General features: G+C 33.5%; 1 protein-coding gene across 1 annotated transcript in view; it reads right to left on the reverse strand.

The window, feature by feature from the left end:
• Positions 1 to 16,447, reverse strand: part of LOC111632944 (prominin-1-like) — a 53,176-nt gene that overhangs the window by 20,975 nt on the left and 15,754 nt on the right. The window contains exons 5-7 of the mRNA XM_023377464.1: positions 8,804 to 8,890; positions 8,506 to 8,699; positions 3,264 to 3,335 (exon numbers count right to left, since the gene is read on the reverse strand). Coding sequence (XP_023233232.1) covers positions 3,264 to 3,335; positions 8,506 to 8,699; positions 8,804 to 8,890 — 353 coding nt within the window. The remainder of the gene's footprint in view (positions 1 to 3,263; positions 3,336 to 8,505; positions 8,700 to 8,803; positions 8,891 to 16,447) is intronic.

The following is a 16,447-nucleotide window of genomic DNA, read 5'->3' on the forward strand; positions in this document are numbered from 1 at the left end:
GCTTACTGTCCATGGACTAATAGTATATGGAAAAAGCAAATAAGTCATTAATTGATATTTTGGCAAGCTTTGTCATTCAGAACTGATAAAAATTGTAAAATATATCTTTTGTATATCAAAACATTATATAAATATTAAAAGAATCTTAATATCAAATGATTTGCCAGATTTTATTGGGCTATATTATGGCTATAAACAATCTGGCAGATAGTTTCATATTAATCAAGAATCAGGTTATTTGATGTTTATATTTTTAAAAGAATCTTTTTACTAAATGCAATTCAGTGGATTCAGTGAACAGATGATTGATTCAAAAAAATAAATTGAAGTTCAATACAAGAAAGATGAAAGCAATCGTTTTTAATCTGCCAGGGCAGAGAAATTTGTACATCTGTCTCCCCACACTCTGCATGAATGGAAGCCACATAGGAGTTGTGAAGGAGTTGAAGTACTGGGGCATTATTCTAGAGCACCACCTCTGATGGAACCAACACGTCCACTACATCACTTAACAAACCAAGCATATCATGCAGGCCTTCACAAAAGTGGCTAAAACCTTGTGGGGCTTGAACAACAAGGCTATGGGGACCATTTATAATAGCATATTTCTTTCCATGCTTTTGTATAGGTGCAGTACCTGGGAAAATGTTATTAGCAAAGTATACAAAAAAAAAAAAAGAAAAACATATCTGTACAGTGGAAGGCACTTCTGCTTATAACAAAAGTATACAAGATCACAGCTAATGCCAGCTTACAGGCCCTTGCCCACAAACCCCCTATAGATCTAATGATTAATTACCAATGCATCTGGAAAATAAAATGAGGCAAAAATGTGACTATGCAAATGTTAATATCTCCAGACTTATGGGAACAGCCAATCACATTTGAGCTCACTTTAAGCCCCATACCAACTTAAGAATTCCAGAGGACTGCCCCACAGAATGTCCCATCACAATTTTTACAGATGGAATTCCAGACAGGAAAATGAAGTGGGAGCCAGTTTTGTAGTCTACCAAGAGAATGTAGAAAGCCTTACCAAATCATTTCATTTCGGGCCCTATGCACTATTTTCCAGGCTGAGCTTCATGCGCTATTGCAGGCCATTAACTGATATGAACAAGCCGTTAACTATGATAGAATACCATTCATTACTGACTGCACTGCTGCATTATCAGCAATCAAGAAAAGGTCTCTGCACTCCATCGCTTCAACCATACAATGAATAATAGTCACTTTTGACAATGATTACTATTTCAAATGGACTTGATCCCAAAGTGAAAATCCAGCAATGACAGAGCAAATACTCTAGCAAGGGAGGCAGCCAGCAATCAGAATATCCCAATCAGTTATAACAAACTATCCCTCAAGGCAATTAAAACTATACTCTGGAACAAGCTATTACAACACTGGCAACAGCACTGGAATAATAATATTCCTTCAATCACAAGACAGTTCTTTCCTGATTTAAAACTGCTACTCCATAACAACTGGATAAAAATAACTCATCAACCATGCAATTCTATACGAACCATGGTCATTTCAGCTCCTACCTAAACAGATTTCCCTGCACCACAATGACTTATTTCCCACCTGCAATAAATGGGATGGTTGCTTCCACTACATTTTTGAGTGTATAGCAATGGAATTAGAAATAAACCAGCTAAGGATGCTGCTTCTCAGCAAAAATTGCTGCTGGTCTTGTGAGGCACAAGACTTAATGCATGACAAAGAGACTCATAATCTGTTTCTCCAGTTTGTTGAGAAATATTTTAGGACTACAACTATTAATTAGCCATTGAAACCTGACTGTCTTGGCATGTAAACTTCTCATAAATTAAGTAAATATCTTATAATTATCTCACTTAATCAACCTCTATTGTAAAGGCTCAAGTTCTAGCCTAACTGTACATATGATCTGTCTTTTATATTGCATAACTTGCTTAATTAACACTATCATTATACTTTTGTTTGATGTGTTAGCTTCACATCTACCTTCTACTGCATGTACTTTATATGTATCCAAAGCCTGATCATGCATTGCAATATCAGGCAATGTAAGTTATTTGCATTAATAAAACACGAATGAATGAATGAAAAAAAAATGAATGAATGATGAAAGGAACATATTTAAAATAGAAAGTTCTTCAGGTAAAGGACAGAATAATGATAAATACAACTTCAAGTAATATACTTTGTGTTGATTTAAATAGATAAGTAATGACCAAATCAAAATCTGATATAAAAAGAAAACAAACATTTTTAATTTTTGAAATCAACAGATGAATAAATAAAATATATATGCAGATATGTATTTATATTCCACTAAGTTACATATTAGTAAAATATAAAATAAGAAATATAAATATTTATTTAGCTAAATTTATAAATATATGTTAAAAAAAAATCAGCTCATCTAATGAAAGAAAATAGTATTCCATAAATGTCATTTCAAGAAACTTTAGTTTCATTAAATGTAATAAAAATGTATTTGGAATAAAAACTAGCCAGTTTGCTGATTTTTGTAACTACGTCCTTTCTTAAACACATTTCCTGTTTTTAACCTTTGTACATCTGATCACCTTATTCATATATATTCTCATTTTCAATTTATTTTTCCTTTCTTTTTCACTTTTTTTAGAAGTTAAAAATGTTCTAATATAGCAGTATTTATTGTCATAATCAATCAACATTCTATGTCGTTTTGTTGTGTCTGTCATGTTGCTCTTTCAATATCATAATTGTTTCTTGCTTTGTATTGGCTGTTGATTTTTAATTTCTGTTTACAACAAAAGAAACGTTAAGCATTTTTTACTTTTTCCTAATTCTCTCTGTGCTACAAAACAATTCCTTTTGTTTTCCATTTCTAAATTATTTTTCTGTGGTATTTTCTGCAAGTGAAAACAGAGCATTGTTCTCTTTCTACAGAGATTTGGAATTGAGTAATTGGACTCTCAAACTGATATCATTATCAACTTTACAAGTTTTTATATCTAATATTTACTTTTTCCCATTTCTTCTACCTCAATTATAATTAAACCTACAATGAACTGTCAATGAAGATGAAATTCAATTAACAGGAAAAAGTTGAGGTGATATCTTTTAAAATGTGTACTAGTAAGTTTCATATTTTTAACACCATATTGAAAGTGCAGGGCACACACTAATGTACATTATACAAAAGTTTTATTTCTAACAATTTTGTAAACTTGTGGGTTATGTGCACAAAATTATAGTAACAATAATTTAATGATTAAAATTCTTACATTTTGCAGACTACTTTCAAATTCTGTGGAATTCAATTTGCTGAATGAATCCAATGCATTTTTTATAAAAACCTGGAAAATATAATTACTGTTAAAACCTTATATTAAAAAAGTTTTAAATTTTTGAAATAAACAGATGAATAAACAAAACAAAAATATGCAGATATATATTTATATTCCATTTTCAATTATTATTAAAATATAAAATAAGAAATATAAATATCTCTAAACCAGGATCTAGCTGAGCATTTTATATAATCTGCAATCCACTAGAAATGACAAAGTTTCTTACACAGAGCATCATATATATGAAACCAAAAATAACATCACCAGAAATCCTACATAGACCAATCATGTTCCTTCCTACACTCCACAAAATACTCACTTCATGCACCACAAACAATCCATCATATAGAATAACATAACATTTTCACTGAGAACAAAATGGCTGTTGTAGAAACAACATGGGATGCAAAGAACAGTTAGTCATAGATTCAATCATTCTACAGCAAGCACACAAATAACATAGAAACTTAGACATACTGTACATAGATTACAGGAAAACATTTAACAGCATCCCACACTCACAGTTATTGTATTGTGACGTTCATCATGAAGCACACAAAGATACATATATAAACAACAATATCTTTATTTTGCATGATGAATGAGGTTCTTTAGGATTCCAACTCCCCTCAGTCGAAAATTTTATATTAATACAGATTATACCCATAACAAAAGTGATGGAAAAAACTACGATTAATGATAGGTTCACAACAAAGAATACGTGTCGATATCTTTGTGACAGTGGTATGAAAAACGATTATTTCTAAAGCCTTAAAACTAACTAAATACTAAGGAAGAAGAGAAATGATAGATGTAGAAAGATTTAAGAGATAAGTCTATAGGAAAGTACCCATTTTTACACAGAATCTGTGAAGAACGGGTACCAAGAAGGTACCCATTCTTCACAGTAATCTTGGATGTGATGCCAATCCTGATCCTTGTTTCTGGGGGAGGGGGTAACAGATGATCTCTGTTTTGTCTTTTCTGCAATTTTTCTGTGATATCTTCTGTGAGTCTCTTTATGGCACTCTTTGCCAGACTTGCTTTTGGAACTCATGTGGGCTTCTTTTCGTCTCCAGTCACTGCTAATACATGACCTGGGAGTATGACCTTTCCACATCCTTTCCCTTGGACGTCCCAGTCAAAAAGTGCCTCTTGCTCCCCCAACTTTGCCCTCAGGGCTTCTTTTCTTTTGTTCCATGGATTGGTCATCAGCACCCAAGGGGAAAGGTTAAGAAAGAACATTTAGAGGGGATAAAACAATGAAACAAAGAGAAAAGAAAGGAAATTAAACTAAACTAAAAATAATCAATATACAAAATATGGTGTACGGCCACAGCATACATATGTACAAAATACAACCAACACTCATTATATTTTTAGAAAGCACAATACAACACTAACTCAGATTTCATGACACATATATCAAAAACAAACAAAAAACACATAAAGTAAGGCATTTTCTAGAAATATTTCTTAAGTCCAATTTAGTTTTGTCCAGCCTTGATCCCAGTTCAATAGATTAAACAACACTAAATATGGACAAACAACAAACACAAGAAAACAACACAATATGTACAGTGAAGCTTGAAAATCTGGACCACTGGGACCAGATCCAATTTGGATTTTCAAATATACATGTAAATTAGCATTTTAAATAATACAAACACCAAATACACCATAATTCAAGTTTAGGTGTTCTAAGTTCAAACCAGTATTTCACAATGAATATAGGATTACTTACAAAGATTCAAAATATAATTTACAGAATCACTCACTATATTTAAACAAAAAATATTCTAATCAAAATTTCAAAATTAAAAAATTATAAATTCTGAATGAATATTAAGAGCTTCATGAATGTAGGACTAAAAGAACATCAACAATAAAATTACTATTGAGAGAGTTAATATCCATTTTTCAATGGCTGAATTCAGATTTCTGATATCTAGATTTTCTACACTTCACTATATTATTTCTTATCCTATGTATATGGTTGACATAAAACTCTATGCATCTGTACAAGTGCAACTAAAACACTTATTATAAGTTACATACCTACTTAATCCACTGACATTCAAGAGAGGTGTAGTGATTATCACTAAGTATATGTAATGTCATCATTATATATATATATATATATTTACAGAATAAAATTACAAAACAACTCGATATGTGATCGCATATTGAGTTGTTTTGTAATTTTATTCTGTAAATATGTATCACATCTTGTGGTGTGGTGGTGCGAGCCCGTGATTGGCCCAAGCTCTGACGTGTGTTACCATGTCATGTATATGGCATGGGTTATAAATGGAAGGGCCATGTGTGTGAGAGTACTTTTTTCTCCTGGATCGTGTCTGGTCTGCAACAGAGGAATCAAGTTGGAGTGCAGAAAGAAAGAAAAAAGAAAGAATAACCACATGGAAGTGGAAATCAGCGTAGCAAGAGAGAGAGAGAGACATCACACAGAGGACTCAACTAGCATCGTCTTTGTAGGAATATTTGTACTAGTTCTAACTTAAAAGAACCCGGATTGTCGCGTCACATAAGTTACGAGTGATTGGTTTTTTCTTCGTTCTTGTGTCGGGCTAGAAAGGATAACAGATTTCCCATCTGTTTTTAATTGTAAATGAACCTCAGAATTATATCGTTCTCTGATTAAATCTGTTTTGTACCTTATTAATTTGTACAGTCCTTATCAATCTTACCCTCACCTTCACACTGTCGTATTTCGGTATGCTACAGAACTACAGAGGTTTTGATTACACAAATGCAGAACACTTCAAATAGAAAAAGAAATCCTGAAAAATGATGGTTTTCCATTTGAAAATAGAAATGTTACCAAATCCATAGATGAGAACAGTCTACAGATATGTTGGATTTCAACAGGACAAACTTACAGAACACAAATTAAACAGAGCATAACAAAAGAATATAACTGCAGGTTAAGCTCAATACTAGCAATAAAGCTAAATGTAAGCACATATTTAAAGCAATCAATGCATATGTTAACCCAGTGCTGACATATTTGAAATTCATTAAATTTACAGTTTAATGCAATTCTGTCAATGTGATCCTGATTGAGATCATTAGGGTTCCTACCATGGAGCTCCTGAATACAAGACTGCTTTATGGTGTCTGTGCATTTTGTGGCTGTATTAGATTTAAGTCAGTTTTGTATAATTTTAATAGTGTATTATTTTTGTCTGCAAGAATCTCAGCTTCATGTAATTGTGATGTTCCTTGTTTTTTTTTTAGAAAAACTCTTACAGAGACTTTGTTTGTAGTGAAGATTTACTATATCTGAAATTCAATGACTCAAACTAGATATAAGCACTAAACATAAAACCAATATCCAATAAAAACTACAAAAAAACTACAAAAGGAAAAGTTTTCACTATGTTGAATGATCATCATCATGCTAAAAACCATCGTCAGTCATCATTTTTTAGCTTGATGATGACTGTTAAACATGGGTTAAAACATTTGCTTTTGTAATTTTTTGTAATTCCTGCTGGATATTGGTTTTATGTGTAGTGCTTAATTATTATATTTGTGAGCAAGGATAGATTTAGGGGGTGTGTAGGGCACAATCCTTCTGGCTATTTTCCAAGTAAAGCCATACCTCAGGTAATAAAAAGTTTTATAAGGCATATCATTTCCTTTCTCACCTCCTGTAAAGATTTCTGGATTCACTGAGGCCTCATTCTCTCTCTTTATAAGGAAGAGTCAGCCTTTCTATGGACAACTTAGGATGGTGTTTGTAGTGTTTTGTCAGTATTGTTCATATTTTTCTCTGAACACACAGAACTTGTGCAATACCAATGTATACAATGTGTAACCAATGTATAACAATACCAAATGAATATGTCCACCAAAAGAAGTAGGAAGTACACTTGTACTTGTACACTTTAGTGATTCCTGGATTGTGAGATCCCTTCCCATTAGACCAATATCATATTTTAAGTAACTTTGGAATTAAATTTTGTTTCTGTTCAATCTTTATTAGAAAATAAAGACAAGTAATAAATTTGAAAGTCAAACTTTTATCTTTTTATGGAAAATACATTTCAGAATATTTTTGCTAGATTTAAATAATTCTATCTAAAAATAATAACATAGGAAAATATAAAAGAATACATTTCTGAATGTAAGAACAAATTTTGCTGTTTATTAAAACTATTTGAAGATATTAACAATCTATCAGGAGAATGTAAAACAAAAATCAAACTAATAGTGACTCAAATATAAAATCAGCTGAGAAATAAAACTCAATTATAATCATCCAACAATCGCCTAAATATTCAGGCTATAATATGGCTACTATAATCAAATAATTAATACAAATAAATTTGGTACTAGAGGTAAGCATTAGGTGCCATTTCTCATCTAAATTAATAATTATAATTTTAATAATTTAATAAATAATTTATAATCTTCTAGAAGAAAATAGCTGACCCGGGGCAGGGCATGAACCCACAATCTCCACTTGCCATGTGGTGCACTACCAATTGTGTCACCCAGACCCAAGCCAGCCTTTGCTCTCAGAAGTATTTAAATTTTTGATATAATCTTCCATGGTTACTAACAGCACTGGCTGAAGATGATCCTATGTCAACGGCCAATGAACATCTCCTCTGCAGCACTCAGCCAGCTATTGCTGTCCCTGGTGAAGTATATATATACATATTCTCTTCCAGAAGGTTCTAAATTATTTATTAAATTATTAAAATTATAATTATTAATTTAGATAAGAGATGGCACCTAATACTTACCTCTAGTACCAAATTTATTTGCATTAATTATTTGATTATAGCCCGAATATTTAGGCAATCGTTGGATGATTATATTAACTCATTGGGCTTTGAGATGTGTATAATATGTAAAACTGAATTAAATCTAAGGAAATTTGCATAACAGTAAAAAGTACAAGTGTACTTTTTAAAGTACACTTGTACTTTTTACTGTTATATAAGTACACTTGTACTTATATAACAGTAAAAAGTTATATAAGTACTTTTTACTGTTATAAAAGTACACTTGTACGTAAAAAGTACAAGTGTACTTTTTATTTTAAATGTGTACTTTATTCTACTATAAATTGTATAGCCTTATTGGTTGAATCATAATTGATAGAATTAAATTACCATATTTCCAATACAACCGCTTTACTTACATTCTGAAAATTCAAATCAATAGAAAACTGATCAGGGTTTATCTGTTTACATTTATCAGAAGTACAATTCTCCTTTAGTTTTTCTAATTCTTCTTTAATATGTCTCAATCCTTGTTTAATAAGTTCACTATTATTAAATATTCTATCTCCAGCATTATTTATTGCATAAAGAATATCAGTGAAATTTGATACACCTGAAAAATTATTTTATCAATCAAACATAAATCATAATAAATAAAATTTTTCATATCGTTTAAATTCCTAATTTATTTAAATTAAGAGAATATTTATTACGTACCAGATGCAACTAATTCTGCAGAATTAGTTAAGTTTTCAAGAGGGCTAATTTTTTCTGTTATTTCTTTTTCAAGAAATTCTTCTGTACCTAAATAAGAATAATAAGTTACGTATCATGAAAAATGATGAAAAATGTATGTTCAATATGTACAGTATAGTTTATCGAAAAACAAAAAGTTAAAAGATATATTTAGTTATGATTCAAATATTTTATATTAATATTACTAATTATTNTAAGTTAGAAGTTAAGTATCTTTTTGTATCGCGAAAGTCTTGCTCGACTGTGAATCGAAAAAAGGTGTTGTTTGTTCTTTTGTTTGATGTAAGGACTCAGGAGGTCGGAATCGACAAGAACCTTTCCTGTATATGTTCACAGAAAATAATAAAGCACGTCTTATTTGTTTTATATACCCATTTCTTTGTGAAATCAACCCTCACCACGTGCTTATTACCATAGTTTGCAGTGATGTCTTATTATTTTTTGGGAACTCAATTTCAAATGAAATTACTAAACCAATTCACTTCCCTTGTTTCTTCACATGCTGCCATTAGTTCAGCTTTGCACATTGACAATGCTATAAGCCAGTGTTTGCAAGTTTTTCAATTGTCAAGTAATTTTCAAGTTTAATATTAATCTGAGAATGACTTAGCACTTTTTGGGGAATAGTTACTTGAGTCAGTGTATTTTCAGTTTTCCTTACTCTTTACTGTAATTAATTTTAAGTTTTGAAACTCCTTTAAATATGTATACACTCTTAACAGCAATAAAGTGGGTTACTTCAATTGACTGTTATATTGAAATAACTGACTTATGTGAAAGCTAATATCAAGTTGTGTCCAATCATATAAATACATTAAAGATCTTAACAATTCTTAATATTCTCTTTGATTCATGGGTAGTAAGTCTTTATCTAAATTTTAGTTAAGGTTATTCAGATAGCAATCTTCTAATTCTTGCTCAGGACCTTGTTAATATATGTTTCCTGTGATAATTCAATTTGATGCTATCCTTTGAATCAATAAGAAAAATATTAGCTCTTCTATTTGGATAATATCAATGTATTCTTTCAGATTTCCAATCAACTCCTCAATAATGATATAATTTATGCCAACAATTAAAGTCATCAAGGTCCTACAAACAACAAATCATTATTTTCTCTTAGGGTATGTTTACAAGATTTTTACTTTTGTTTACTTTTCAGATGATGTAGTCTTACCTTTGTAAAGATTTCATTAATATTTTGTTCAAGCACCTTCCATATATACTTTTTACTAACATACATACATTATCTTCAGTGCCATAACTAGGCAGGTGCAACAAATGCATAGACACAGGACTCAGGATGAAAGGGTCCTTGAAACAAAAGTGACAAAAGAATTGTCAAATATACTCTAAAATTATTTTTGCTTATAAATACATTTGAATGATCTCATATTTCTTGTGTACAAAAATTATTTATATAAAATCAAATTTGTGGGACTTCAGCAGGACTTGTGGCATTCCACCATGTTGTATATATATATTTATAATAATTTTGTAGTTTTCTTTCTTTCTTTGTTTCTTTGTCTATCCTTTCCAGAATATTCTTTCTTTAACTCTTTCTCCTTGGGTGGTGATGACTAATCCTGAGAACAAAAGAAAGGAATGACACCATGAGGGCTAAGTTGGGAGAATGAGGATCATTCTTGGTGGGGACTTTGATAGGACCAGACTGATGAAGTATGCTCTCTAGTGCGTTTTGGCAGTGTATAGAGACGGAAAAACAGAAGGCGTCAGTCAGTCTGTGTGTGGTGCGAAAGTGTTCTCTGTTCTATTGGAAATTTTAAAGTTAAATCATAGGTTAAAGTAAGTTTGTTTTTACTATCTTTCTACTGAAGCTTTCCAGTTTATATTGTTGTTCATGGAGTCCAAATCTGCCTGTTTTTCCGGGAGATACGGCTGTTTTTTGACCGATAGCGGTTGACCGTTGTAATGGTTGTTTTTCAAACTCTTTTTGAATATACGGACGATTGATTTTTCGCATTATTAAAAGCTTTTAGGATCTTTCACTCCTATCATTTTCGATTTATTTTTAGTTTAAATGTCATCAGTGAGGTTCTTTTGGCCCAATGGCTCAACCTGAATTTTAGCGCTTTGCAGGTTTTTAGCGGGATTACCGCTTATTTGATCGGGCTAATTCTTGGGGTGTTTTTTGGCATTAATTTAATCTGTGTGTCTTGTTAATTTTAGTTTTTGGGTCGTTTTGTTCAAGAGTTAAAGGGCTTTTTCTTCTGTAATGGCATTGGGGCCATTGATTTGCCCTGTTTAACCCTAACATAATAATAGTTTAAGCTGTGTTTTCTCGGTTAGTTTTGGTTATTTTTGGGTTGTGCTTATTACCATTGACACACCTCGTTACAAGGTGTCATCTGCTCATTTTATTATACCTTTGGCTTAATTTGTGGCCACTTATAACATTTTTTATTTTTCCATTAGTGGGTCACTAATGGGCTTTTGTTTTTCTAATTCGGTTGCAGGTTGGGCATTCGTGTTTTTCTTTTATTTTTTTTTTAGTGCATTTTCGTCGGGTGCGGTGTTTCATTTTTGTCATACTCTAATTTACCCTAATACGTCTATCGCTCATGTCGTTAAGTGGGTGGGTTGTATTGTGAGGGTTTAGAAAATTTCTTTCTGCTGTTCTTCACTTTTTACTGGTCAGGTTATTTTCTTAATTATTTAAATTTTTTTTAGCCTTAAGTTTATGGGCTATGAGCCACTTTTAATAGTTTTATAGAATATTTGTTCTTTTGAATATTTATTAATTCTTTTGCCATTGGAGTTTTACAGCCTACTGTGGTCAACTCTGCAGGACCTCAGCTTTTGTGAGGACCCGAACAGGGGTCGACTGAGAGGTCCGAATTATGGGTGTCGATTTAAAATAAAAAGCTCCTTTTCAGACGCTAAGGAAACGGATTAGGTGTCTCGATTGAACAATGCAATTGTTTTTTTTTGTAAATTTGTTAAACAATGGAAACATTGTTTAACAATGTTTCCATTGTTTAACAAATTTACAAAAACGCGACAAGAGAGAGGAATCATATTCAGTTGCAACGTTGACCTCTCCCGCGCCCTTCATTAGGTTTCGAATTGTCACCAGGTGACTATGAGAGACCAATGGAGAGGCGACGACGGTTAAGAAATCTATAAAACCGTGCGACTCAAGGGACAAAGGTTCTTCTTGGTTCTTGGTGCTCCTCTCCAGGATTTTTGTGATCCTACTTATCAACAGCGACCGATTCGTCAACTCCTGTGACTTACTGTCGCTCTCCTGTGACGTCGTGATTTGCATGGATTTGCCATTCACCAGAGACTTTCGCCGAAGCTGTGCCACACGCCCCGGGGCCGTAGATCTCAACGTACGACATCGAGGGACCAAACGGAGAAAGTCGGACTCTTGAAGGAACTTTTAATTTGTTCCCCAAGCTGTGTTTCGTTGAAAATTTGAAGAACGTTGTAAGAATCTTTTGTAATAATAAACGGGTTAAAAATGGTAAACCTGTCTCAGAAAGTCATTCTGCGCCCACACGACAGAAAGAACCGCTCGGCTGTCGAAAAACCTCACCCTAATCGGCTGACCTCACACTTTTACTAGACAACATTTCCCACAAATCTTCCCATTTGTCAGAAGTCTACAGAGTTTTACTTTAGGCTAATAAGGCTAGTACAGTTTTGTTAACTAAGAATCCTGCAGGTTAGTTTTATCTTTTTCTATTGCTGTCTATTTTTCCCCTCCACACTGTTCAGTGTTTCAGCTTTTCAGTGCGGAGTCTGCTTGGGTTTCAAACCCATCTGTCCAATACACTCTTCTAGCTGGGGCTACAGGTACTGTACATAACACTTTCTGCGGGTTACACATTCAAATTATATTAGCTCAGATCGTTTCTTTTGTTACTTATTAGTATTTTTCTTACTTTCAATGGAGGATAGAAGTATAATCTTTGAAAGCCAGGGAGCAAGCACACCACAAATCTCCCAGCTGGCTCCTTCAGCCAACGAGGACATTAACTCTACGTCTTCTTCAATTGAAGAAAGCCTACTTAATAATGCTCAAATGCAGCTGAGAAGAATTATGGTCTTACTCCCGGAGCATTACCGTAGCCATGTCAAGACGGAAGAGCGTAAGGAGATTAAGGAAAGGGTCACGCATCTTTTCGATGCAGTACACCAGATGTACGGAATATTGTCTGAGATACGTGCGTCTAGAGAGGAACAAATCAACATTATCTCATCAATTATGGAGAATGAAACGGAAATGGGTAGGAATGACCCTCTACCGAACAAATACTTGAGACAACCCACATATGCAGAAATTGCGAGGACAACTCTAAAACCTAGCTTAACCACTAAGTCGATTAACAACACAATTACTGACAATGAAGGAAAAGGGGGAACAATGCTGTTCTTATATATCCGAAAACGGAGGACTCCAGTGTAACAGTTGATACTGAAATTATCCTTAACACAATTATGAAAGAGATACAGCCTCAGGAATTAGGGGTGAGAATTAAAGGCATATGAAAAGTTAGAAACGAAGGCATCTGCATCTGTGTCAAAATATTAAGGAAGGAGAAACATTACGCAATGCAATAGAAGATCTTCCCATAATAAAACACAAAGTAAAATGTCACGTTACTGAAGGCCGCAAACCTAGGATAATTTTATTAAATGTCCCAAATTCAATAAAAGACAGAATAGTTGAAACACTCTACAAACAGAATAACATCTTTACAACTATCAATAAAGAAGACTTTACTAACTTTTGTAAAATTACTACAGTTCTCACAAAGGGCAGGATTAAAGAAAACTGCCGTCATATAGTCTTAACAGTAACTCCTGCAATAAGAATGATAATTATCAGCAATAAACACCTATCCATGTCATGGACAAGTATCACTGCAGATGATTTTATACCCACCTTGAGATGTTATCGATGCTGCGGTTTCAATCATATTGCCAAAAACTGCACTGACAAAGAATATTGCAGTCACTGTATGGAAGGACACAAGTACGAAGAATGCACCAAGAGAGACAAAACACCATGTTGCATTAATTGTATTAAATTCAACAAGAAACAATCACCTAACAAAAAGGTGCGTACTAATCATAATGCCTTTAGTAAACAATGCATAATCCAACAAAGAATTAAATCACAAAAAGTTCAAATGACAGACTATGGATACTAATGGCAATATGTTAAATATGCAGCCTTCAAGTTCTACACAAGGCAATAGTAATTATTTGATTAACAGGCACAATTATAACAATAATATTGATTTGATTATGCTCACCATCAATACACAAAAATCGAAAGCAGCCTCTTCTATGGTACTTAAGATTGCAGATGAAAGTAATGCAGACATAGTCTGCATCCAAGAACCTTATATTATAAATAATACTATTGTCAGATTCGGAAAATGGAAAGTATTCCCAAATCAAAAGTCTAATGAAATCATTAAGACAGGGGTTCTAATAAAAAATAACAACACCTTAGTTAATTTCTGCCCGAATTTAAGCTCCAAGTTTGTGACCACTGTTTTGTTAACTCTTAAAACTAAAGAACTCTACATATCCTCAATATATTGCTCACCTTCTGATGACATAGACAATCTTATAGATAACTTACAACAGCTGCACAACATGATAGGTGACAGCCCTTGGATACTAAGAGGTAATTTTAATGCAAAATTGCCAGTATGGCATAGTCCTGAAGACACCAGAGGATACAAAACATGCAAATTTATTTCGGCAAATCACTTAGCTTCCTGTAACACCAGTCCTCTGCCTACTTTTTTCTGCACAAGGGGTAAGAGCTGGGTGGACCTAGTTGTTACTAATAGGAAGGCTTACAGGCTAATAATATCCTGTGAAACAATAGATGAAACTGGAGGGAGTGATCATCGATATATCAAAACTGTTATCAAAAACATAAAGCCTTCACTGAAGAATAATAAACGCTTACAGAAAACTACCGATTGGATAAAGTTTCAGGAATTGTTCAAATGTTATTGGGCACAGCCAGAAACACAGACACTTTACGAAATAGAAGATGCTGATCAACTAGCGGGACACCTGACCTCCTCTATCCTTACCGCATACAATCAATCTACAACAATAAAAGAAATCAAACGAGGAAGTGTCTATGGTGGAACAACAAACTTGAAATTCAAAGAAGTAAAGTCCGGAGGCTGTTTAAATCTTATTACAAAGAAAAAGACCCAAGTGTCAACGAATCTAAAAAGAACGAGTACAACTTACACTTCAATAACTACAAAACGAACATAAACAAGGCTCGAACATTGTCATGGAGGAACTTCTGCTCAAGAGAAGGCAATAGCTCGGCGTGGAGTGATCCTTATCACATTATATTAAAGCCAAGGAAAACGATCAACATTCCAGCATACATTGATAAACTGGATGGGATTTCTACTACTAATTTAAGGGACACATATCATCTTCTTGAGGTCCACTTTCCAAAAGATGATCCTCAGAGTGATAATGATCAGCAAATAAATACCAGGACATACCACCATCAACCGAAAATGATCCAAGCTTTACTTTTAAAGAAGTAGAAATGATCGTCAAATCAATGAGAAATAAAAAGGCCCCAGACATCGACTCTATAACTGCTCAAATGGTGAAAAAAGCATACCAGGCCGTTCCTGTAGCTTTTGTTTACACATACAACAAATGTCTGGAACTCTCGGTTTTTCCCAACATCTGGAAAGCAGCAGCTGTGAAATTCATTCCAAAAATTGGTAACTCGTCCGAGACTGCATTTCTTAACTAAATACACTCAAACAAACCTTTACATATGCAGCCGTAATTTAATAAATAAATTCAAACGTTTTCGACCATATTCAATGGCCTTTATCAAGAAAAACTGAAAAATCGAACTTCGAATTAAAGATTTGCGTTACCGATACAAGCGTTATTTTTGGAACGTTTTTAAAAAGATATTCTATCGTATAAGCGCCATCTCTACATATTGGCTATAAATAGTTAAAATAATACCATTAAATACATTAAAACACAATAAAGTGTTAAAATAATGCCCGTAAATACGTTAAAATACAATAAAGTGCACATAGAAACAAGAGTCAAGAGAGTTGCTGCTATGCTATGCATGTTCGCCATGCTGCCGATATTTTGCTTGCATCCCGGAAGTTGATAGCTAAACCTTTTTGGCTTGTTTTGCAGATATGCCAGGCTTCGGCGTATCTGAGGTGCTTTCTGTCGCGTACTATTTGTACCAATTTAGCTTGGTCCCACTCCGCTTTGACCTCTTGTGGGTCGGCTAAGACGTACGTCGCCAGCGCTGTGCATGGCTGCTCTTTTCTTATATTTCTCTGATGCTCTAACAGCCTTTGTTTGATGGATCTTCCGGTGGCCCCGATGTAGAACATCATATTCTGCCTCCGTGTGTCTGTAACCGGGATTTTGTAGACTCCTGGAATAGTGTTCTTGTCCACAGCATCTTTGTCTGCCCTTAGCAACTGATAAATAGTGGGACTCCTTTTGTATACTATTCTTTTCTTTGTAGCAGCTCCTATTCGCCTATATACGTTGCTTAGCGAGGCCTTGTACTCCATCGTTGTGAACTCTTCT

This window comes from Centruroides sculpturatus, unplaced genomic scaffold, assembly GCF_000671375.1.
Source record: "Centruroides sculpturatus isolate CEXI.00-Female unplaced genomic scaffold, Cexi_2.0 scaffold624, whole genome shotgun sequence".
NCBI classification, from domain to species: domain Eukaryota; kingdom Metazoa; phylum Arthropoda; class Arachnida; order Scorpiones; family Buthidae; genus Centruroides; species Centruroides sculpturatus.